The sequence below is a fragment of the Aphelocoma coerulescens genome, chromosome 1A (assembly GCF_041296385.1).
Source record: "Aphelocoma coerulescens isolate FSJ_1873_10779 chromosome 1A, UR_Acoe_1.0, whole genome shotgun sequence".
NCBI classification, from domain to species: domain Eukaryota; kingdom Metazoa; phylum Chordata; class Aves; order Passeriformes; family Corvidae; genus Aphelocoma; species Aphelocoma coerulescens.
This window is the reverse complement of record NC_091014.1, coordinates 46,714,942-46,740,907: the sequence shown is the minus strand read 5'-3', so window position 1 is coordinate 46,740,907 and position 25,966 is coordinate 46,714,942. Positions and strand designations below refer to the sequence as shown.

The window sequence follows — 25,966 nt, the reverse complement described above, 5'->3', positions numbered from 1 at the left end:
TTTCACCTGAAAAACTCACAGAAAATATAATTCTGAAGAATCATGACCAATCATTCAAGAGGGAGATGGAGACTTCAGTATAGTCTTTATGTAACTCTATCCACCAAGGGTTTTATCAGAACCATCACTGCAAAACTGAGGACAACAAAAGCAGGGAAGCACAGTAGCATTTCACAATATGATTATAAAATCTGGCTCTGTTTTTATGCTTGTTTAGATAAGAGCACTGCTGAAGAATATGCCCTAAGTTAGAGAGTTAACATCAAAATTTAAGTATGTTTAAGATTGTTTAAAAAAAAACAAACAACTTTTCAAAAAATCTATGTGCAAGTTTTCTTAACCTCCCCACTTGTTCTCAGCCTACAGGCAAAATCCTAACTTGCAGCCTTAGTTTCAGTCCCTGCTTGGCCAGCAGAAGACCCAAGTGTGATACATTTATTTTTCTCTTGGGCTGCTTTGGGCAGTAAGCCGGGGTACCCCAGCAGCACTGAGCACAGGTGCCAGGTCTCAGCCAGATCTCACAAAGTGACCAGGAGCATTTCAGCCACCTCACCCAGAGATGATCTGACAAAACAGCGTGGGTATGTGAGAATGCTGGGGGCTGCTGCTCTGGCAGGTTTGGTGCAGGGTTCTGACCCAAGGGGCCAGGACAGCCAGCTTGGGACATGGGCCCACCTGCTGCCTCAGGATTCCTCCTGCTGGATGTATTTTTTCTTGAAATCTTGACAATTGTGTGTTGAGAAGGTGGCAGCTTTGAAGGTAAATATTGTGAATGGCTGAAGTGAGACTGCAAGTCCACTTGGCCATGAGATAATACTGGCTTTGGACACCCTCAGGGTGTGGGGTTGGAATGCAAACAGGGTGGCTTCATGAACAAAGAGGGGCTCCTTCCACCCTGGCAGACGCAGCTGTAGCTCCATTCACTGGAGTGGGGAAACCTCAGTCTGCAATTTGTCTGAGTCAAGTCAAAGCAAAGTTCAACTTTACAGAGTCTGATAAGAGATTTGTTTCTGTGCCCTCATCACCATCTAGCTGCAAAACTCTCCATGATGCTCCTCTCTTGCTGGCAATTCCCCCACCTACCATTTCTCCTAAAATATAATGGAATTTGTGTAGGAAAACTCTGGTTTTGTTTGAGTATCAGGAATGCCGTGTCAGCCTTTAGGTGAATTCTGAATATACAGGTGGAACTTCTGCTCTAGAGGAAGATATACTTCCATGAGCTCCTCAGGAAGACTACAGAGAAGACCTGGCTGCCTTCCTAGGATGGCAAGGGCTGCTCCTTGTGGGTAGTATGATCCTGACTGTCCCTTGTTGTACACTTGTGTGCAACAGACAACTGTCAGGTTGATACAGATACACTTTCTCTCTTTCCTACTTCTCTCAATTTTATTCAAAGGGTCACTACCCAAATCTCATCAGCAACAGCCCAATGCATACCCAGGAAAAGATATGCATGGACAAACAGATGTCCTACCATACCATGCTAAGCAGTTGATCACTTTGTGAGCTGCATTACATGGCAAACCATAAATATGAGCAGACAAAAGAATTCACATATATAGGAGATCCCTCCTGATCTTCAGTGGCCATGAGAAAACTGTTTTTTCCTCTGATCTGTGGCACAGGAGCTTCTCACCCTTTGCCAGTACCGCCACACATGGAGCCATTGCAGTGCATGCTTGGCCTCTTACCAGCTAAAGCATCCCTGTGGCCTGCTTGCAGCTATGGCAAGTGTCATGCAAGAGGAGAGGCAAGTGTTGTGCAAGCCTGGAGATAAGTAGGATCTTGCAATTTAGGGCTCCAAAGTGGGGAAAGCAAACCCAGAGGTGCCTCACCTGGGCTGTGCAGTTCTGTCTCAAGGTGAGAGCTGGAGTTCATCCATCTCGGAGACTCCTTGGCCCTCCCTGCATCTGGATTCCTGCAAGTTAGCCAGCTGATCTCGCCAGGCTCCTTCCACAGTTATGAAGGTCAGGATCCTGGGTGGACTAAGATACTCCGCTGAAGCACTTCTGTGTAGTTAGGCAGGGTGAATATTCCCCCCCCCCCACTTCCCATGTGGCCAACCCAGTGGCTGTTATAAATTGTTATCATGCTACTGACATCAAAAGATGTTCAAGGTCTTCCAGAGCAACGCTGACAGAAGCCTATTGTACAAGGAATTAAAAAAACCCCACCACACAGCCCCCACACCCTGGACAACAAGCTTTGTATTCTCTCCCAAGAACGAGATAGGATATGAGAATTTTCCCATGCATAAATTTGGTTGTCTGGTGCTTTGGGAAAAGAATACCTCCCCGCGTGCTGACAGCCACCAGTAGGCATTGGTTCTAAAACCGGCACAGCAGTTTGAGCACAACACAGTTTAAAAGCTATGGCTAGAGACTCAGTGTGAATGCTGCCATTTTCCCTTAGGCTGGTATCAGGCCCATTTTCCACGAAAGTAAAAAAAAAAAAAAAAAAAAAAAAAAAAGGAGAGAGAAAAAAAATACAGTTTTAGCAGTTCTAAAAGGAAATTCTATTAAAAGCAGTTGCCCCTCCCAGCTATTTAGACTGTTTACGCTATCAGGTCTTTGGAACATCGATTTTCTTTTAGTGTGCATTTGTGTTAGACTCCACATAGTGGCTGAGTTCTTACGATATAAATCAATTCATAACAGGTGACTGAAAGCATTTTTCCCCCAGCGCAGCATTCTTTGTCACTGCCCAACATTTTGGAACATGATAAATATGGGGGAAAGTATTTTATAGGATTCGACTAAAGAAAAAGCCCTATGTATCTGCAGTCCGAAAGGAAGCGCTGGAAGGTTATAATTTGGCAACAAAAGGCTCTGGAAGGAAGCATGCCCTAGCAACTGTCTTTGTATGGAGAAATCAGTCGCTCGTTTATCTTACAGAAGGCAACTTTTGTAACACTGTTTGCATTGTGCCCTCTAATGACTGACATTGCAACGGGGCTGTCAAGCTAAGAAGGGGAACAGTGTGAAAGTGAACTGGGATATAAAGACCCCATGACAAAATGAAAAATGTTATAAGAAGGCCTTGCTGCTTAAATGAGTCAGGAGCCGTGTGAATGCTTAAAGGAGTGAGACATGCTGGGAATTGTGTCTGTGTATTTAGTGATGCTCCATAATGACCCTAGTGGGTACGCCTTACAGTTAACTAACTATAAGTTGAAGTGAATGAAAAGGGAGGAAAATATGTCCTCTTTCCCCTGCCAATGCACAGGGATCACATTCTGCCTTCAGAAAAGTGCTGAGATGCTGGAGAAATCCTGAAGGCCAGGTACGTCATTTCCCCCATCTACCTTGGGTCCCAGCAGAGCTGCTGGGCTGGTTTCTCAGCCTCGTCTCCCAGCTGCTCCATGGCATGACAGGGTATTTGCATGGCAGACCAGTCTTGCAAGTGGCCCTCCTACAGCTCTTACAGACATTAATTTGCCCAGTGTAGGCAGTCTGTTGGCTGTTTTTCACCTGCTGCCACTTCTCTTCTCTTTGTATTACCCTTTCTTGTCCTACCTTTCTTGTATTTCTAGCTCTCATAGTATTTCTTTCTAACTAAAAAAAATACACATCTACCTATGGGCTGCAAGAAAGGGCTTGCTAGTATCCACCTTTTTTTTGTTTCCAATGCATAAAAATGTTTTCTGTCATGCTGGAATTATGTAAAAGAAAGAAGATATTTTCTTCAATGGGATAAAGCTAGGTTGGAGAGTTTTTAAAGCAGAGCTATTTTGGGCGTAATCATTATAATGCTATTCTAAGAGAATAAATACATCAGCTTGAGGCAAGGTTTTTGAATCACTTAGGTCTGACTTTTCATTAAACTTCTGTGAAAAAGGAATATGGAAAAGAAGGTACTAACTGAATGGTTGCACTGAGAAGCAAGCTGTTAAAGACTCTGTTTCCCTCTGCTCACTGGGTTCGACTGCCCATTTAGCTGTTTTGCTTGTTCGTTAGTGGGTCTGCACCCCACGCTCTACCTGGCCTAGAGGGGTTGGGGCCACCATGAGACCTGAGGAGACCTTGGAGAGGCAAAGTTTTCTCAGCCCATTTAAGGAGCAGTGCTGTAAAGGCACGGCACCATTGGAATTGGGAAACCTGCTGACTTTTCCAAAGCTTACTCCCCAAGATTGGAGTCTGGGTAGTTCTTCTGATACAGAAGCGGGGTCAGCCAGGCCATTGCATCCCATAACTCTGCAGGTGTTCACCCAAACTTGAATCCCACTGAGACTGTGAGTCCCCAGCCCTGCAGCAACCGGGGCACACAGGTTTGCACTGAAGTGTGCATCACAACCTGGGCTACTGAAAAGCCATGCCAGGCCCTGCCCAGGTGAGCAGAGGGCATGTGGGATCCACGGTGGGATCTGCGCTTGGGAAGGAGCAGCTGATGGAGGCTGGTTGTGATAAACCCTGAGGAAAGGTAACTGCAAAGCAGCATCCTTATGATAAGGATGGGGAACATGTTCCTCCTGGCAACAGTTTTTTAATTATATACAACCTCTTTTTTTGGAGTTCACATACAGATTAATATTAATATGTTGGTGCACAGCTATTCAGTGGTTTACTTATTAGCTCTGCATGCCAAATTAATGGTGGAACAGTAGGTTCTTGGGATTCTGTTCTGTTCTATTTTCACCCACCTTCCTTTATTCCAGCAATGCAGCATGCTCTATTATACAGTACTTGGGCTTTCAGAAAATCTGAGCTCTTACTCTTTGGAACCATGAATGCTCCTTGGTGGGGCATTTTGCCTTGCTCTCCGCTGGTGTCTTGGGATGCTTAATTCTTTGAGGGTTTCTGAGGTGCTGCTGAGTTTCAGATGAGTTTTTGGATTATTAATGCTGAGCAGCCGCTGGATGATTGATTGGGTCCCCACTGATTCTTTGTATGGCTTTGGCAAGGAGTAAGCTGAATTTGGAGGGTGAGGCTACAGGCCGTGGGCACAGGAAGGGGAAGCACACATCCCTAAAGTAATCTCAAGTGTCCCCATGTCTGAGACAATTTCTGTTTGCAATTCTTCTCCCATGTCCTTCTCACTTTGGCATCATGATTGCAAAAGCACCAAAGGGCCCCCTGGTTTTGACCATGGCACCCTCTGACTCCTTCAGGTCACCTTCTCTTCCTGATCATGTATGTCCTGGGTCTGGTGGGTCCCTCTACCCTTAAAGCTGGGACAGTCCTGTGAGGAAGGATTTCTGAAGGATTTCTCTGGTCACAGATGTGGTTCAGGCTAGTACAACCTGTCTAGTCATAACCACTCAATGGCCAAAGGGCTTGCAAGAAACTCCTACCAAAAGTGGCATCAAAGAGTTAGGACACCATCAAAACCACCACAAGATGACCAGTACAGGTTTAGTCATTTTCTATTTCCATGCAGGTGTGTACGCTTTCAAATGTGAGTGAAGTGAATCTGTAACATTGGTTTATGTGTGGATCTTGTCTAAAAAATATGAGAGAGAAATTCATCGAAGAGCGGTAATTTAGGAAAGTGAGGCATCTGAGAGTTTGAAGAACATTTTATTGGTGGTAGCAATAATGAAAATGGGAAAACACAAGACACACTTTGAGAACTAAGTATACCCTCCAAATCTGTTGTTTCTTTTCTATATTTACTTCTCATTCTTCTCAAACATGAGCACACATTTAAGCTTATATCAATACGGTAAGCCAGACAGACCAAGCAGCATCTGCAGTGAGATCAACTAATACCTGTAATGAGGCCAGACAGCACAGAAAACAATGTTAGCTTAGTATTTTCACTTTGGCTTAGATGCTTGTGCGTTCTGACTCCATCTGTACCTATCCATTGCTTACACAGCCTAGTTGCTGTTCTGTATTGTTTGATGATCTGACATTTTAACAAGGCAGGAATGAATTCAAAATGGTTTTGAAAGATTGCTATTTTCATTTCTGCTGAAAAGTCTTTGAAGGACTTTCCAGGTCAGTTTTGACATTTTTTCTGTGCTGGTTACATTTGACTCCTGTGAGATAGCAGCTGAAATCTATTCATTATGAATGAATAAATCAGAAAGTCATCATTCACCAGGAGTGTGTGTGGTGTGTGTGTGCACATATGTAACAAGCAGGAGCTGTTTACAACATGTTCAAGGTCCTCTTCCATTTTGTTTACTGTTCAGGGTTTTCAAAGGAACCTTTTTGTGGCGGTCTCGGCAGCAATTCATGCAGTTAGGAACAGCACACTTGTAAAACCACAAGTTAAACAGCGTGGAAGGCAGCACTTTCCAGCAGCAGCTAAAGCCATGCCCCAGCTCCGGGCTGGATCACCAGGCACCCCAACTATCCTGTGTTCCTCTTGATGCCAAAAGCAGCCGGCAGCTGGTGCAGCTCCATTGGCTTTATGGCCAACTTGTGTCATGAGCACAGGGCTACTGAGGCCCCCAGCTCGTTACTGAGCAGCAGGAGAAGCTGAACCATGTACTTAAAAGCAAAATGTGGAGCAGAGTAAAGCTACAAGCACAGGCACATATCAAAATGGCTACAGTAGGTAGCTACCTGCCACGCTCCATGGGAAAAGGCAGGGCCTTCAGCCTTGCCAGCAGAGCCATGCTGCTGCAGAGCTTGGTTTTGTTGCAGCCAGGCACTGCCGGGCTACTCATGCCCTCTGGCTACATCCTGTTTTCGTTGCATTTGCCAATAGGGTGAGTAATGCCAGCGACTGACAGAGCAGCTGGCACCAAGTGTGCTGTGCTGGCTTTTCATCTCTAATTACCCCCTTACACTGGGCTGTCTAGCTGTTAAATTATCTGTCATGAACATGTCCGAGTATAGTCAGTCATGGGCCTTCTGCTATCCTTGATTCTTCCTTTGTGGGGCAAAAATTCTGCCTAGGATGAGTAGATATTTATGTTTCAGGGGGTTGGTTTTATTTTTTCTCATACTTATTTGTGTTGGAGATGGCTGGGGACACAGAGCTAGGTGCTGAGATTGTAGGTGCTATTCCTGCAGTACTGCAAAGGTGTATTCATGTTTACAAGAGAGAATAAGTGAAAGGTTTTACAGCGTTTCCCAAGGATGCTTTGAATCTTGGCTTCTTTTAATCTCTCTTGGAAATTCATGCTGCATCTGGAAACTGCTAAAGACCCTTTTAGATCTCAAAAAGGAAGAAAAAAGGGTACGATTCTACAATACCATGACGTGCAGATCTACACGTACTGACCTAATTGAAAGTGTAATTACAGAATATTTGCCCTTGGCTGAACTAGACATCATGCTATATCCCTCTTTCTAGTCAATGCAATAGCATGTAGCTGGCCTGCTATTTCCTGTGTGTGGGCATTGCTTGTGCCCCAGAGACTCTGGCCTTTGCTGTGGGTGATCCTTGCTCTCTTTCCCCTATTAGGTCCATGGGAAATGCATGTGCAAGCACAACACCGCAGGGTCCCACTGCCAGCACTGCGCCCCGCTCTACAACGACCAGCCTTGGCAGGCTGCCGACGGCAAAACCGGAGCCCCCAAAGAGTGTCAGTGTAAGTAGCCAGTCAGGAACGGTGTCTCCAGAGCCTCTGCCAGAATGAAATCCTTCCTCCATGCGCGCCTCTCTCCCATCTGTCCAAGAGGCAGCACATCCTGGGGTGGGTGGGTGCTCTCCAAGCAGCTCAGTGAGTGAAGAGCCACTGCCACGCCCCTGCCCAGCACCCACCACATGTTTGTGTGGCAAGGACAGCCCTGTTTGCACAGCCTCTCATGTGGAAATCCTCACGAGACCATGATGTCTGTTGGTTTGGCCTTTCTCTGGGACCCAAGTGCATCTCCTGGAGATATGGTCTGCTGCTGTGGGCAGACTGCAGCCTGCCCAGGGTACCTTGGAGGTGACAAGGGGCCAGATTTTTCCCCTCCATGGACACCACTGACAAACATGTTTGCAGGAGGTATGGCTTTCTGCTGCTGGATGTGGGCTCTGCTTACCCCTAGGCACTGAGGGTGGGAGGAGCCTCAGGCTCTGGAGGTTTGAGGATTAGTTGTGCAGTGCCAAGGAGGATACTTAGGGTGAGTGCTGGAAGCAGGGGAATGCAGATGTCATGGGGCCATCTGCTTCAGTAGCAGCAGTCTAGTCAGAAGGGTGCTGAGGACTAACCACACCATCCCTCACACACCTCTTCTCCACCTGCCTTTTTTCTCCATCAGCTGCAGGGAACATCCTGACAGCATGCTCATGGCAGATGTTGTATAGGGCAGTGCTGATTTCTAAAGCTGAGATGGAAAGATCCTTCCTCAGCACGGCCCATGAATGTAGGAGTCTCTCTTCCTGGCCTGACCACCTGTGGCTGCCCTTGTACTGTATTGGAAATAAAAGAGTTAAAGAAAATACTTTTTCTTAAATGTTATCTCCAGATGTTGGGAAGTGTGGATGAAAATGTAGTGATACTTCATGCATTTGAATGAATAACAGGTTCATAGGTCAAGTCCCCATTCCAAAATGTGGTTTGAGTTTTTGTGTCTCTTTTCTCTAAATCACTATGTGTCACTGCCTTAATGAGTCTTTCTGTTCCCTTTGGCTTTGCCTCAGCGTGCAAGTGTAATGGGCATGCCGACACTTGTCATTTTGACATGGATGCGTGGCTGGCATCGGGCAATCGCAGTGGCGGTGTCTGCGACAACTGTCAGCACAACACGGAAGGGCAGCACTGCCAGCGCTGCAAGCTGGGCTTCTACCGCGACCTCAGGAAGCCCTTCTCTGCCCCAGACGCCTGCAAACGTAAGTCAGCCACCTTGTACTAGTGAAGGGCTTCTCAAGTGGGAAGGTGTCAAATGAAAGGTGAGATCTTCTTGCCCCTCCTTGGAGGAATCTTCTTGCTTCAGTGAAGGACAGGGAGCTCTTAGAATTCTCTTTGTGATACTACTTGCAAAAAGCAGTGGTGATATTTGCAGGGTGAAAGTCTGCAGATGCTGTTGATAAATCCATCCCAAGGATCCCTATAGCCTGAGGACAGGGGAAGAGAGATGATTCATTTACTTTCTCCTATTGCTATTTTTGGAGAGGAAAACTGCATCTTGTTTTTGTGCTTTCCTTGTTTGGTGATTGTTGCAACCTCAGAATCAGGTTCCTCAGCCAGCAGGGGTGCAGCCGATAAATAGCAGTGCCCACCAGTTCATGTTCACAGCAGCAGCAGGTGGGTATGGAAGGACAGACAGGAAAACAAGTTAAGTGATATTCCAGGAGGTGGGACACTGAGGAGGCAAGACTAAAGGCAATGATTCAGGCACATGTGAAATTAAATCTTTCCCATGCAATGAAGCAATCCAAAAGTCACACTCCCCAGGGACCACTGTGAGGATGGTGACTCACCATGGGGGACTCCAGATCCCCAGATCATGCTGAGAACATTATACTGGTCAGCTAAATATGGGGTGCAGGCATGCCCTCCTCTCTGAGCCTACAGCTGCCCACTGGCTTCACCACATTTCTCCTTGCTGACTCACTTACTGTGAGGGGGACCTGCATAAGTGACAGAAAGAAATCCAGCTGACACCCTGCCTGTGTCTTTTGAGGAGACACTGAGTACATCGCTCTCTCAGGGAGAAGTACCTGCATGTAAAGGAAGAGGAAACCCTCCTGCAGAGGGGAGCTGCACCCCAGGCTGGGAGGGTGGTGAGGTTTCACTTTTTTCATTGAGGTCTCGTGGGGAACAACTGTTTTTGTCCCTCTCCCTTGCTGCATATCATCCTCATAAGATTCCCGGCAGCCCCAGCAGTTTGTTGCCGGGGTCCTCCTCCTCTCCACCTTTAACTCATTGCAAGGAGGGGCAGCAACAGCTGAACTGCCTGTCTTACGATCCTAGTTCTCTGTGGAAATAGAATTGATCACAGTTCCCCATTGCTTGTGTAAATAATTACTTTGCTGCTGTAGTATGTACACAATTTTTTTTTTTTAAAGTTAATTTAATGACTTTAAAAGGTTCATTACCTACTTGTATACATCAAAGTTCTAAGTCTCCTCTGAAACATCAGATGCTTTTTCTCCTTAATTATTGCCAGAACTTAGTCAATGAACTTTTGGGTTGGAGTCTCATTAGTAAAAAAACAGGTTTAAGTATTGCATTTAGACCCAAAGCAGAGGCTATATGGTTTTTTCTAACTCATTGATTCATCCTTGCTGAATAAAAAAGAACTAATAGGATTAATTGACTGCTGGTAGATAATGCAGAACAGAAGATTGAAATAAATTCTGCATGGGACCCTCAAGCTCTGAAACATCATTGTACTGTGGTCCTGCTACCTTTGCTACGGTTATAATTCCTGCTATTCTTTATGTGCCAGCTCCCATCAGGGAAGCTGAGGCCATTGAAGACAAGTGAAGTTTTGGCACTGAGTTGAGTGCAATTTTCTGGACACCTAAAAACACCACCCTTCACCTTGAAAGCAGTGAAAGCGGCCTCCATCTCCTTGTCACCTCATTCAGTCCATTGAGGGGATGGAGTTCCATGAAGGACTCACTGTAGGCTCGTCCTTGTGCCAGAATGCCCAGTCCATAATCTGTGGCTGCTTGCAGGGTCCCAAGAGAAAGTCAAATGGGACCTCCTGGGCTGGCCAGCCCAGAGCCTCCTTCCTTGCAAAGCCAGACGGAAACAAGAGGTCTCAGGACATATTGCTGCAAAAACAGCCCCAGCTCGAAGGGAAGGCTGCCAACCCTGTGCATGTGCCTGTGTGCAAGTTAGGCCGTTGCCAAAGGAGTCAGGGAGTACATCATGTCATTAGCTATACGTTAGCCAAATTCCACGGTTCTTGATTAAAAAGTTTCTCCCTGCCTTTATAAGCCAGAGGAAGCTGTGGATATTAGATGATTAATGAGTATTTTTGTTGACATATGCCAGTTCTTGGTTCTCCTAGCTTTCTGCATTCATCTCTGAATCACTGGCCCATGGCATTCCACTTTCCACATTTAAAAAAAAAAAAAAGTGTGCCCCCATTACTCTTTCATGCAACAATCCAGCTGTATGGACCACTAGGTATTCATGAACTCTGGTATTTAAAAGCCAAAGATAACATATATTTAACAAGAACTGTAAGATACTCTTGAGTATAGTGAGAAAAAGTTTACATTTATTTACCTTCTGTATTAAATACATCTACTTCATTGCTTTTTTTTTTTCCACATTTATGAATTGCAGAGCATGATACTCCCTCAAGTATCTGAGGAAGACAACTTCCTTCTCCTAGTAAAAACTGAATTCCACAAATATAGGGATTATCTGAATGCTTTCTTTTCAGAGACCCTGTTACTACAAACTCCCAGATGATTTCTCTCTGGGCTTTTCAAACCCTCACCAATGCACTCCTCCCTAAGACCCCTTCACCTTTTCACTTCTGGTCTCCTGCTGCCAGGAATGCTCCCTGCACCCAGGGACCCAGCATCCCATGGGGGAGATGGCAGCTGCAGGGCCATAGAAAATGACTAATGACTGTTAAATTAAATTATATAAGATCAATTACAGCCTATGCCTGGAACATTTCCAAGGACCATGCCATGGTCTGCAATAACAAGGGACGTGCGTGGAGCCCTATTATTCTTTCTTGGGAAGGCCATGGCATTGCCTGTTTGCTTCTGGCTCAAGACACCATTATTGTTCAACCACTGAAAATTTAAAAATACCTAGGTCAAAGTAAATAAAGGAGTTGTTAAGCCATAATCTTTAAGGACACTTAAAAGATTCTTGTAGGCAAAGATTGTATATAGTATTTGCTCAGGCATAGGTGTGTACCTGATAAAATAAGACATTCTGATGTTTAAAACACCAACCTAATGACTCTTTCCCTCTGCCATACCTATGAGTCCTTTTCGTTGCAACCTCATGAGTTTTTAAGCCTCAGCTACAGTACAGTTGCAGACAATAAAATCTAGTGTTATAATTGCCAAGTTTATTTTGCTTTTCAACTGTAGGGTTTTGAGGGTAAATATTTGTCATTTCCAATGGTTAGCTGGCAGCTGAAGAAACTACAACAGTATCACCAATCCAGGGCAGGGAAATCCAGTTCTGCTGGAATCCCACTCACTGATTTTCCATCCCAGTCAGTACATGCAATGCCAGGACAGGCAGCTGTTAATTCATATGTGCATGGAAGTCATGTGCAGAATACTGCTATGTAGTACAGGCTGGAAAATTGGCATTTTTAGCAATGCTGCTTACAAATCAAAAAGAAAGCAAAAAGGTCAAGCTTGTGGAATGTTTCTCTTGATCCAATGCTGGGGCCCAACCATTCTCTCTTAAGAGCTCCCTTGGCCATGGAAACACCCAGCCTCTCTGGTGAGGTGGCCATGGCACAGGAGACAGGTGCTGTGCAGAAGCCTCGCACTGAGTCTCACACTCTGCATCTGTGCATCCACAATGAAATGCCATCCAACACCATCTGTAGCTGCTTTATCTGCTGCTCAGCTGCTCCTCTCACCTTCCTGGACGTAGGTCTCCTACTACCTGTGCTACAGTGAGCTGCAGATTGTGTGGAAGAGGAGAATGGAGTCTAAAACCAACACAGCACAGCTGCCCATGAGGGACCAGTAGCTACGGCTTTTAAACACTGTATAATCAGTCCTGCAATCTTTTTCTTCCTGCCCTTCCCATAGTATGGAAGCACTCCATCCTGCTTCCATTCATTTCTTTCAAATGTGTTACAACACCCTCACATTTGAGCTCTAGAGCTTCATTTCTGTGCTTGGTGCATAGCAATAGGCTTCACTTTATGTCTGCATTGCTCAGCAAGTTCCCACTGCAGCCCATCACAAACATTTTCCATGCTGAAAATTTGCCACCCAAACCATTCAGATTAATGCCACTTAGTGTCACCTTGGGCCTTCACCCAAGGTCCAAGAGCAAAAACCTTCAATTTGCCAGCCACAGTTAGAAAGCAGATTGACACCTTGGTGGCTCATTGAGGAGTTGCCAGGAAAGATGGGATCCATGGAAGTGGATATGCAGGCCTGTTAGAAATTGCCAGCCTTTACAACACATCTCTTTGTGGCTTTTATTAAAAAGTATAGCCAACTACATTCTCATTTTTGGTTGTCTTTTTAATTGCCTATGGGTTTGCTGCTCTTTTTCATAACAACTTTTGTAACATTAATATTCTTGGCGTCACCATAGTGTTGCCACTGACGTTAAATTTTCCATTTAAAAAATTGTGTAAAAGAATTGTCTAAAACATAAAAGCTCCAAGCCCAGTGGGGTTGTGTGTAAAATTCAGCTGAAACCTGACCAAAACAGGACCAAATCTCTTGCTGAGCAGTGGGTTTATCTCATTAACTGGAGGAGAATTGAAGAGCCTTAAGTGCATGATATTTCCCCTGAAGGGCCTGAGGAATGCCAGAAATACCCACCTCATCTAGTAGGAAAAAAGAGCATTTGGCTGTATGTATCAGGTGTAAAACACTTCACAGGCTTCAGGAGAAAGGTATGCAAGTCTCAGTGTGCGCTCTTGAAAACTATGCTATTAAAGGTACCAGAGTTCACTGCCTGCAGCTACTTACGCAGGTTGTGGAGAGGCTTTCTAATCTTTTAATTTTATATAATTATATTTGTTTGGGAATGGAAAGGGTGGGGAAAATTTAGGGATTACTTTGGCAAAGATGTTGGAACCATAGCCGCCTCTAAGTTAACTGCCAATATTAATCTATCCTTTAATACTTGGAAACTATACTCCAGGTATGTCAGATTCCTGAAACCACAAAAATGTTGTCAGAGCAAAATTTAATGTATGTGTGCAGCAATAAGTATTTTAAGAGAAAAAAATATTGTGTTGCCTGTAGTGGCTTTCCTGCTCTACTGCCTTCACAGCTGCAAAATAGAAAGATTGGTATGGAAAGAGGGCTTCGGTGGATCGATGCCGTGTTTTTTCCACAGGGTCCCTCGTGGACACGCTTAGGCGGCGCTCTGCCAGCACCCACGCGCGCACACGATCTCACCTTCGCAGGCAGTCGCGAGCAGCCGCTCACACACAGTCTAAGCACAAACCGGAGACGAAGAGGCGAGAGGGGTTCTCTGCACGCAGTTCCAAGGGGTTTAATGACACCAACACACCCAGAGGAAGCAGGGACAAAGAACCAAGAACGACACGCGCACGTGGTCTTATCCCAAAGGGCTCCGGGGTGGGCAAAGCATCAGAAGCCAATGGTCTGAGGGCTAGGGGGCAGAGGCAAGAGTGAGTGACATAACAGGGGCCAATGGGAGAAGGGATGGGAAGGGGAGAGAGTCAGTGACCAGTGGAATTTTGGTAAAGGGAGAACTTTCTAGCACAGAGATTTACAGAGAGACCACTTTCAAAGCGATGTGGGGGTGTAAAGTGGATTTTGCCACTGCAACAGATTGGTATTAGAATTTAGTGAAAATATTCCCTACAGATAACATGTTCTCAGGAAACCCAATTTTTATGTAAATGAAGCTTTGGGCAGAAGCCATAATGTGTAAGGCTGACTGTACCGTGTCCTGGTCAGAGAACCAAACCCTGAGGGGAGAAGAGCACAAGTCACCCAGCTACTGGTCCTGTGGGTCACCGCATCACCTGCTGACCTGGTCAGAGGTTTGGCTCACGCTTTTGATAACTGTATTTCTGTTCTTTGAAAATATTAACCTCTTTGGGGGAAAGTAGTCTTGTAAAAAACATAAATTACATTTATGCAAAAAAACCCTCTAATGAGTAGGTAAGGAATACTTCATACCGCCTATTTTAGGGCATCCTTTCTGAGAGCCCAGTGTGTACCAGTACACTTCTAGTGCATTGTTCTGATGCAAGGGTCTGTGAGGGAGGAAAGAGAGCAGCTGGCATTTCTGATATGCACTCTGAAAACCTGTGTCCTGGGGAATATGCAAAAGCCTATCTCTGAGCTGTCGGTTTCCTCATTCTTTTTTCCTAAGGTTTTTAAATGATGGCTTTAAAAATCAGACAGAGACAGAGTAGTACTTTTTGCTCAGCCTCCACTTTAATTAAAATGACTGTTCTGAGGGGTTTTTTAACCTCCTGGGTGCAAGACAGTTGTTATTACTTTAAAAAGCAATTATGCTCTGATTCATTTTTGCAGTGAAGCACCCGCAGCTGCTTAAACATCACAGTGAAGCAGGCACATCCATGGGTACTTGGCCAGATTAGAATCCAGATGCTGCAAGGAAAGTAATAAAGGCCTGTTTGGCAAAACATAACATGACACCAGGGTAGCTTGACTAATTAAAATAGCTCATGAAAGTTAAAATTCTACAGATTCCAGAGGGAGACTGCTCAGATTTATATGGGTGAGGGAAAAAAAAGCCCAGAAACCCAGAGGTGTCCCTAGGCTTAGAGGTGGTTTTGCAGGCATCTCCTGCGTTTTTTTGATGCCGAGCTTGTGCACTCACAGATGCTCCTTCCCTCACGGTGTCCCTCCCCTGCAGCTTGCTCCTGCCACCCCATGGGATCGGCCGTGCTCCCCCTGGGCCCCCGCACTTTCTGTGACCCCAGCACTGGCGACTGCCCCTGCAAGCCCGGCGTGGCAGGGCCCCGCTGCGACCACTGCCTCCCTGGCTACTGGGGCTTTGGTGCCTACGGCTGCCGCCCCTGCGACTGTGCCCGCAGCTGCGACCCCCACACCGGTGACTGCCACAGTAGCAGGTGAGTTGGGGGGTCTTGGCCACCCCCACCCAGCCTCACCATACCTCTGTGATCTCTGTTCCAGGGAAAGCACTATTTACACATGGCAAGCAGGCTGAAAATATCCATTATGTAAAATACTTGGGGTTTGGTATGGCCTAGAAGTGGGGATAGAGTGGGAGCTGAGGCTGTGGTTCCCCTGGGTACCTGGCACACTGTGGCAGGGCACCTGCAATGTTGGAATTTTTGCTCTCAGTGCTGGTGTTAATGTATCGGGTGTTTTCCATAACCTTCACAGTTGTTTCCCCTCCACAAGCAAAATATGGGCCTCAGGGACATCTGAATGAGAGGAGACCAAAGGCTTAATATTGCTGTTGTAACTCAGCTTATGTTGACTGTTCTGGGCTTGGAGTCAAGCTCTGACTTTTAGAAGACTGCACATTTTAATAATACCCCACTCTCCAAATCTGACATGTTGCTTTTTTTACCAGACTGAAGATATTTGTGGTATATAAATCCCTATAACATATTTTAAGCCCAAAATGGATTCATGATCCTCTCTGACAACAATCCGCCTGTTCACCTTTCAAAACTGCCTCTTGCATTTACCATCATCAAGACACACAGTCACAGTGTACCTGGAGGATGGGTTGGTAGTAGGATGGCCCTGCTTTCTGCTGGCTCCTAGAGGAAGGTTGACCATCTCCCTTTCCCCTCAACAGCTCAGATGTGGCCTGGCACAATGAAGCACCTCCTTTCCAGGCAGTGCTCAACGAGAGCGAGCCCACCTGGGGCTGGGAGGATGAGCAGGGCTTCTCAGCACTCCGGCACTCTGGTAGGACTGCGGCTTTGCACGTGTTTCACCTGCCCTATCCCTCTCACCAGCAGCCAGTGCAGATTTAGTCTTCTGCACTGGCTTGTAGTTAGCACCCTGGCAGTTGCAGGGGGGAATGGATATTCCCCCACTACCATGTGGAGGAATGTTTTTGTGATCACCTCCTTCCCCTCCAAGAGCCAGAGGAACTTTATGGCTCATTCGATCAATGCAAGGGTGTGCAAACCCCTTAGGCAGATGCTCCGTGCTGAATGCCTGCACCCAGCATTTAGCTGTTGTAAGGCAAGAATTTGCAGTCCCGGCTCTGAATTTCAAGGCTGAATACCCTCATGAATTTCAAGGCTGAATACCCTTATGTTTTACTTGACCATCATGTTTTAAGGGTATCCTTATATTCCCTAAAACTCAACAAACCAGCAACTCTTTTCAAAGGGTGGGGTTTGCCCCTTCACTAGCAGGTAGTTAGGGGATTTCTGGCTCACAATTTATTTCCCCAATACCCACAATAATTTTGGCATCACTTGCAGCTTATGATGCAATTTGAGACGGCCTAGCATGCAGCTGGGGAAGTTATTTCCCTCCTGTGTTCCCAGCCTGGGGAGGTGCATGAAGGTTGGTGCGAGGCAGGCTGGCCCCGTGGGGCAGCATCAGCTGTCCTCCCTTGCAGCCGCTGCATGCAAGCAGGCAAGCGTCATTTCCTCCATTTTCAGAGAGCGGCTTGATAACATCTCGAAGATACAATAATTGAGTTAATTGAGGGGAAAGCTCCATCATTTGTCTGGGCGACTTCATTTTAAACGTAAATAAGTATATCATGTTATTCTTTGTTCTAAGATCACGGAAGTCATTAATCTGCCTTAACCTCTGCAACATTTCCTTTTAAAATTTTGTCTGGTACATTGCGGTGTGGAAAATACCACAGAGAAAGATACGCATGTTATTTGCATCCCAAGGCAAAATAATAAGGCCTTTGTTTTCCTTCTCTTCTAATTGTAAACAAGGAGTAATTGCCCTTGGACTAGGATTCTGTATTCACTATCAATCTGAAAAGAGTTGCAAATTTGGCTTTTTTGCATGAGGCTTGTGGACCACTTGAAAAACCTCTGGCAGTTCCTGGGCTCTGCCTGCAAATGCTCCTGTCTTTTAACCACAATCCACACGCCATTTGCTTCCTTCTTTTTCCCCAGGTAAATGCGAATGTAAAGAGCAAGTTTTAGGGAATCCCAAGGTCTTCTGTGGGATGAAGTACACCTATGGTGAGTTGTGGGTGAGGGGGCTGTAAAGGGAGGTGCTGCAAGGCAGTGCAAAAGTGTATATAAAGCATGAGAGGTGCTGTGTGTGCACCGATCCATCCTGGCAAACCCGTGGGATACTTAGTCTAAAGGCAGATCTTCCACCAAAATGTATAGGTATCATGGTTCCAAGTCAAGGTGGGTGAAGCATCTTGTTCTGTTACCCATCTCTCTTGCTATCAAAACACCCTTGTATAAAATTCATGGGAGGACAAGAGCTGGAAGTGTCCCTGGGAGACTATAAAACAGTTACCAAAAATGGGTCACTGAAACTGTGTCCGTAGATGAGGTGCCCCAATCAGAGCCTAGAAATTACTGTGCCTGAATGATACCGAACGTAAGGAGAGACTGTGATCACCATCCATGGATAAAGCAATTCCAGCAGCTACTGGGAACTTCCCCCTGTCAAAAAAGTTCAGTTGTTGCAATGGGGTGATACATATTGTCTATGTGTCTCTTGGATTTACATGGATGAGAAGAGGCACTTTGTTTCCCAAGACCTCCCCGGTGTGTGCCAGTGAATTGCCTCTTCATACTGTGGCAGAGCAAGGAATGCTCTGTGCTGCACTCCCTTCCTTCACAAGGAATCTCTTGCAGGGGTCTCTTGCACCTGTTTCGTCTCACACTGAAGTTGAAAATGCAGAGAGATAGCCCATACCTCTGCAGGCTGAGAAGCAACCCACGAAGGGGAGTTCAAGGGGCTGCCAGTTGTTGAAATGTAGCCCTGGCTTAGTGATATTAGGAAAAAATTTGATTCTGTTCTGCTTTGCTTCCCAACCACGATAGTAACTGTGTTTAATCTTGCAAAAGATAAGAAATTGAAAAAAAAAGTCACAAAACCTCATAGTTCATAAATCTTATCTAAAGTGCACTCAGGCTTCTCCCCCTTTCATTAGTCAACATGTGAAGGTGTCAGCTAAACTAGAGAGACAGATGAATCATGGGGCTCATCATGATCCCCAGGAGGCCGCGGTGAGAGGCTGCCCCGAGCTTCCCAACATGAGTGCTGAATAAAGCACCACCATATGGCAATACCTACCAGTATAGGTTGGGTGGAGGAACTCAGCCCTGAGCCTCCACCACACAGGGGCTCAGCAGTGGAATGCCAGGTGGTGGGAATGTGCCTGTGGGTGTGGGTGAGCTCAAAATACTCCATGATTTGCCCCAGTCCCCACCAATGTCTCGCCCTCCTCCACTGAATTTGGATTTGGCAGTTCTGCAAAGCAGCAGGACGGGATGAGGCACCAGGGTGAGATGAGGGCAGGTCCACACACCCCTGCCTACTGCCTGGGCTGTCTGGGCTGAGCCCAGCAAAGCCTCCAGGTCCATCCCTAAATCCAGTTGGTTTCCAAAAGAGCTAAGGAACCCAAAGGGTTTGCTGAGCTCTGGGGGAAAATGGGACCTCATGTCCTAATGGCAGTTCCAGGGGCCATGGCCAAAACAACTGGCAGCATTTCTGCCCATGGGTGTGGGGATGTATGTGCTCTCCAGCAGCTGCTCTGATCCTGGGCTCCCCAGCAAGGAGCCCTGGGCTAACTCCACTGTAACAAAGCAATTGTCCTGACTGCTTCTCTCAGACACCAGTATTAGACCAGGGAAAAAAAGAGACCACTGTAAATAGTTTGTATAGTCCTCGTTTTGAATTCCTGTCTTCCCAGTGATCAAGACAAAGATCTTGTCAGCTCATGACAAAGGCTCCCATGCAGAAGTCAGTGTGAAGATCAAGAAAGTCTTGAAATCTACAAAGCTGAAGATTCTCCGGGGCAAGAGGACACTCTACCCTGAATCCTGGACTAACAGAGGCTGCACTTGTCCCATCCTCAATCCTGGTAGGTTTGACTCCCTGAACTGTACATTCCCACCACATATACACAGATTTCATTCCCAGCCCACTATCGCCTCATACCAATGAGCTGAGATTGCAGCCCAGCGTTGATTAAAAGTTATTGGTTTACATCACTTGGATTGCAACTGCAATCTCCACCAAATTGGAATTTCATAGAGAAAAACTTTGAATAGACTTTGAATCATACAATTCTCTTTATGTAGCATAGTAACAGACTTTCAGTTTGACCAGTCTCCGCTCCCAGAGGGAGGGAGGTGCACATCACACCACAATTGCATGTATATCTTCCAAAGCTAAAGCTAATTTGAATCCATGAAAACACATTTAAATCTGAGTCATGATACTGTACTGAAGTTCTAATCTAAACTCAAGGGAACATTTCTCTTTGAAACTAATACAAATTTACTTCTACAAGATTTGGAAGAAATTCTCTTATGCAGTGAGACGAGAGTTCCACAGTTTTTTCCCATCTTCTTTCACTGAAATGGAGTATAACCAGTGGTGGCTAAACAGTACATGCAGTCTCCAGTATGGACAAGGACATGCAGATTCAGAAGTGTCTTCCACAGAGCAAAACTAAGCTCCAGCTGACACACCTCTCTTTACAACTCAAAGATAAATGAGCAGTTACCAACTAATTCAGATAAAAGGCTTTCTTCCCGTAAGGCACATACACCACTGGGAAATTGGCAATGGAAGCATTGACTTAGGTGCTGAGACGTCCCTTTCATGTGCAGCACTAGGAACTAGGGGGGACAGGGCTGTCTGTGAGGCTGGGTCGTGTAGTAAGGTTATTCACTGATGAGGTGTTTGCAGTCTTCTTTCATGCCTGCAGGAGTGACTGTGTCTGGTTTTGAAGGCAAGCTGCTCTGATAGCACAGCTGTGGCTAGAAAGTCTTGTCAGGTGCAAAGGTTCAGATGAATCAGCAGCATTAGGTAGGGCTCTACTGTTTAAGTGCAGTAAGACTTTGGATATTGCTGGAACACCATAAATCTATAATCAAGTAGATACATCTATTTTTTTTTCCATATGCAATGGAAACACAAGCAAGAAAGAACAGATGCAGCTGCCTTAATATGAACCTGAAGGAATGCAATGGAAGCTGTTCAAAACTGAGCCTGCAGGGCAGCCCACACCTGACACCCAGCTTTGCCACTCCACTAACTTCAGAGGAGCTTCACTGATTTTCCCCAATAGATGAAAAGACAGCATTAATCACAGAATCAGTGGAGGTCTCTTAGACAGCAGCAGAAAGGTGGAGATGCAACTGTCTTTAGTGATAGTCCAGGTGTCTGACACAACAAGGTGTTACTCCCTTGTTACTTCCTTGCCAGCTCTCATGATTTATACTGCAAAGCTTGATATTGTTTTGAAATGCAGCTGCTGGTCCCATGAGTATAAATTAGTCTCAGCCTTCATGTTGAAAAGTCATGACGTTTGGTGCTAATAGGAAACCTGAAAACATCCGTTGAGTGAATCTTTAAGATTCAATAATGTCAAAGAGGGAAAAAAGGATCCCAGATGTTTTTTTAATTCATTATTTTCTTTAGCTACCACATTCATCTCTGAGTGGTTGGCAATATTAGCAGATTCAACTCTCTATCACAGTAAGAGCTTATGACCTACAGGTGAATAAACCAAAAACAGCTGGATGAAAAGTCAAGCTGACATAAAACAATTTTCTGACATACAGCTATAATGGAAATCACATCTTCCAAAAATATAGAGGAGATCAAAGATAAAGATAAATATAAAAGTAAGACAAATGTGGTTTTATTCTGTTTTACGGAAGTAAAGGGATACCAAAAGGAGAGTAGACTCTTAAAGGCTCTGACAAGAAAAGAAAACTAAGCATTTATTAAATCTCCATGGGCTATTTTCATATGAAAAACGTGCTTAAGTTCTTACAAGGGGAATCCTTTCACCACCCTTGCATACCCCCTGCTCCCCACACACCCAGAGAGGCAGATTCTTCTTTTGAGGGGACACTGAGCTGAAAGATATAAAGGTCTTGCCTGTTTGCAAGGGAACAGGAGCCCATCCCTTCCATGGCTCTGCCAAGCACAGACGCAGAGAGGCAGAGAGCAGCCTGCCAGGGCAAACTGCCCAGCCTCAAGTCCTGGCTTGTGGCATCTCAGTCATTTGACTCATTTTAATTTTACAGTTCTGTAGCATCAGGTTGAAAATCTAGAAAGCCCTACATGATCAGCAACCACAGCAATATTTGCTTGCTCTCTGAGTGTGTGTACCACATTTCTATCTCAAGGGAAATAAATTCAGGAACCCTTGAAAAGTTATGTTTATAACAGCAAGATTGACTTGGCCAAAATTAATGTCTTGTGAAGGGCAATGGTGCCACACACATATCCTGTGTTTACTTGGCAGAAGAGAGGATGTGTGTGCCCAAAAACTCAGATAAAGTAGAAAGCAAATTGTATTGAAATAAAGAAAAGCATACTTGACCTTTAACTTGGGAGGCACCCTTCCTTGATTCTGGACTGCAAAATGAAAGCCCAAGACAACACAAGTGGACTCCCTGCTGCAGCCAGGATGGAGCAGAATGACTGAGAGCACCAGGGGATGCCCATCTCCCGTGCCTGGTTTGCAGCAGCACGTTGTGCTCCCCAGACTGGTGCAAGTGGGAAAGGGGTACAGGAGGGATCTAATGCTGGCTATACCCTAAATGTGCTGGCAGGAAGCTCCTCCTGCCATAGAAGGGATTATCCTCCTTGTTATCCCCATTTATGGCAATTTGTGGCCCATTTAGGCTGTTTGGATCTGTGGCAGTGTTTCTTTAGCTAATTCAAGCCAAAGGCTTTGCTCTATCCCCCTGTTTAGCAGTTGTTACCTGGTTCCAAGCACTCTTTGAGTTGTGTCCTGAAAGTCAAGAGCAGACCTGGATGCCTGAGGCAAGCCCTGCAGCAGGGCACCACAGGGACACAATCCAGCCCTTTCTGGCTGTTTCTGGACAACCAGATGAGGCTTTGTCAGATGCTGCTGTCATATCTCTAAAACATCTGGCAGCAGCAGAAATTAGCAGTTCTTTTCAGTGTGGCAGCTGCTCTTTCAGGCTCCTCTAGGGTACTTGTGCCAGCACATTTAGTGTTGCCTCTCATTGGGGTCTGGCATGCCTGTGCCTCCAAGCGGCCACTGGCCACTCCGAGCATGACACCAAGCACTGACCATCCTGCACTGTTCCATTCCTGGAATTTGCTGAACTGATTCCCAGATTTATTCAGAGAGAAGTGAGGCAGATGACTGCCAAATGAAGGTAATAGCAGTTCCCAAAAGAGGCATAAAAACTTGCAGTGCTGCCCCCAGAGTTTAGCTTTCATTTATATTTAGAAGCTAACAAAATCATGTTTTGTGTACTGCATCTCACTGACAGGTAGCCACAGGGGTCATTTTTCCATAGGTACAGCTAGAGCTATAGATATACAGATATATGTGAGTCAATATGTATAAACATTTCTTTGTGTAAGTGCTTTTTTACATGGGACTCAATATCCAGGCTGACTTTGCAGCTCAATGGGCCTCTTGAGCATGGTACTGTGCAGTCCCTGACCACTTTGCTGGTTTGCAGGCTTGGAGTACCTTGTGGCAGGACACGAGGACGTCCGAACGGGCAGGCTCATTGTCAACATGAAAAGTTTTGTCCACCAGTGGAAGTCGGCTCTCGGAAGAAAGGTCTTGGAGATTTTGAAAAGAGACTGCAACTAGAGGTGTACAGCTGCCTAGGGCATTTCTTTATGCACAAAATGCAACGGCCTCCACAGAGAGAAGACCTCTAGCATGAAAACTGGAATGTAAGAAAATAGTGCCAAAACATGTAGTGAGGCATTCAGAGTTGTAGGCACTGTCTAATTTAACCCTTTCTGGCCAATGTTCTTTCACTTGCCTATAGCTTCCTTGTCAGGGCCTCACCTGAGCCCTGTGCATCGTTATCTTGAGGGAAACAAAAGGAAGGGTGGTGGATGCTTGTCTCGCTCCAGTGCAGTGTTGGAGCAACTCCCATGAAGCCACTGATCACCCAAGACTAAATTGCCACCCTGGAAGAGCTACTGCTGAGAAGCAAAACACTGCCAGTACCACTAGTGTGGATCCTGAGTGGCTTCCAGAGGCTCCCAGAGGATGCTGTGGGGAAAGGCAATGGCCATAGCAGTGAGTAGGTGCTGGCACCAGTGTGGCAATAACAACCACTCTTTAGAAACACCCTCTTACAGGTTAGGACATGGCACCCATCAAAGAGAATTGGGTGCCACTTGCTTTTAACCTGTTTGCCCTGCTGAAGGTTTCAGGGGCTAGATTCTCTGCTGATGCTGTTGAGGAGGGAGCTGCTGGAGTGAATTGAATCCCTCTGCCTTGGCACAGGCGTGATGCAGGGCAGAGGCCAGCTCTCCACCCACTGCACGGCTGCAGAGAAGAGCCAGCTGCAGAGGGTGCAGCACCTCTCAGCTTTTGTCCCTGAAGTGTTAAAAAATGAACCTAGCCCTAGTGTAAATATTTCATTGTATAAAGCACTTTACTGCCTGCCACTTCACAGTGCAGGAAGTCTGATTGTGTTGGGGAAAGAAGAATTTGAAGGTGGCATGTGAAAAAACTCCCTGAAACAGAAGCACTCCTGAAGACCCCCCGCAGTTGGACAGCATTAACAGTATAAAGGGAATGGCCAGCCTGGCACTGGCCACTCAGAATATCTGAGGATGCAATCTGAAAGATAAAGTATTTGCACTGAAGTCCCAGCTTCAGACCAGCACTTGGACCCCGTGGGCAGGACTCCAGCAAGACTTTGCAAACAGAGTGAGGAGAAGAAGAGACTTTGAGATAAAAATGCAGTTGCCGGAGCAGAAAAACTCCGACTGCAGGAAAAGGAGTGGATGCGGAGAACGGAAAGGACTTGCATTCACATATCACAACCCAGCAATTCATGGTGGGCCTGGAGTTTATTTTATTTTTATGTAAGTATTTAAAACTGAACATTTTATTTGTTTTCTTCTGTGTTATTGTTTGCAATATATGCAGCCATTATACTTCCTCATTAACACCAATATGAAATATAGCACAGTTTACTGCAGTTTTCAGCACTAAAATATATCTTTTCTGTAAAGCATCTTTAAACCACATTGTATAGAGTATAATTTTGTTCATGAGTGTGAGGAGAAAGAAGACATACAACACCAGAAAAGTCACGAGTCTACCAATCCACTTTACGTATGTATTTTTCTTTCAAGGTCCTGTGGACTCACAAAAAAAAAGATACTATTTTGGTAATTTGTTTTTGTATCTCATGTATGTAATAAATATAATATGATTTCAACATCTTCTTCTCCTGTTACTGCTTATGCCAGTGGCAGCAGAGTCTTCATGCATGCACTAGAGAGCACAAGCAAAGATTGCACTGGGTGAGAAGAAGCTGCCATGGGGGATATTTTCCTTTCTGGTTAGGGGGTAAAATTCAACACATGGTAAGAAGTGAAGTAGCATGGATGGCTCACAAAAATCCCATTTCACCCCTTGTTTTGGGAGGTTTATAAGCTCTTCACATATGAACGGGAATCGTACCTATATATTTTCAAAGGTGGCCAGATCCTTGCCTCCACACAGGCTTGAAGGCTGAGCTGCTGAGCAGGTACTTATAAGAAGCAAGTCGGGGATGGCAAAAGTAAGATTTGTTCCCTACATTTGAAACTACTAAGGGGAAAGAAAAGGCTATGGGAAACAAGTGCTGTGGCAAAAGGTCTATAAAAACACTGCAGAGTGAAGTCAAGCATCAGAAATTAGTGGCCAGGGGGTCAAGACATAATCTGCAGTGTGGGCAGCAGCTCCCCAGGCAGGCGGTTAATCAGTGACTGTGGCAGCACCCATCTCCCTGGCGGAGCAGAGCACAGGGACAGGCTCTCCTATGGAGGCTCTCGGACACTAAGAGCCTCCAATAGCTCTGATTTAAAACTGTGGGTTTACCTGCTTGACATATTTTTAGCTTTGTTTTATTTTAATGCCACTAAAAATACATTTGCAATGGCTAGCTGATTAATGTGACCTTGTAAAAGGTGGAGGGTGTGAGCCCACCATCCCAGCCAGCTAGAGCTCTGTAGGAAACCAGGATGGCTTTGTTGGCAGTGCTGCCTGATGGCATCTTGTCTAACTCCTGTCCTAGCCTTGGAGCTGGGCACTGATGGTTTTATGGAGGAAAAGGGGTTAACTTCTGTGGGGCAAATCTGCCCATAAGGAATTTTTGTCAGGGGATTTTGGCTGGAAGAAGTGTCCCATTACCAGGAGCAGGTGAGCTGGCTATCAAGGAATCACAGAACCAGTTGGGTTGGAAAAGACCTCTGATATCATTGAATCCAAGCTTTGACCAATCACCATCTGATCAGATAGAAAATGGCACTAAGTGCCATGCACAGATGTTTCGTGAAC

At 45.6% G+C, this 25,966-nt stretch overlaps 1 protein-coding gene across 2 annotated transcripts in view; it reads left to right on the top strand.

Annotated features, from left to right (window-relative positions):
- Positions 1 to 24,863, top strand: part of NTN4 (netrin 4) — a 47,848-nt gene extending 22,985 nt beyond the window's left edge. The window contains exons 4-12 of one of the 2 annotated variants that reach the window (XM_069000418.1): positions 7,363 to 7,489; positions 8,530 to 8,718; positions 13,856 to 14,153; positions 14,446 to 14,531; positions 15,377 to 15,593; positions 16,295 to 16,407; positions 17,595 to 17,663; positions 19,358 to 19,528; positions 23,130 to 24,863. In XM_069000418.1, the coding sequence (XP_068856519.1) occupies positions 7,363 to 7,489; positions 8,530 to 8,718; positions 13,856 to 14,153; positions 14,446 to 14,531; positions 15,377 to 15,593; positions 16,295 to 16,407; positions 17,595 to 17,663; positions 19,358 to 19,528; positions 23,130 to 23,266 (1,407 nt within the window). In that variant the 3' untranslated portion in view covers positions 23,267 to 24,863. The remainder of the gene's footprint in view (positions 1 to 7,362; positions 7,490 to 8,529; positions 8,719 to 13,855; positions 14,154 to 14,445; positions 14,532 to 15,376; positions 15,594 to 16,294; positions 16,408 to 17,594; positions 17,664 to 19,357; positions 19,529 to 23,129) is intronic. The other variant, XM_069000426.1, reaches the window with a different exon arrangement.
- The last annotated feature ends 1,103 nt before the right edge of the window (positions 24,864 to 25,966 follow it).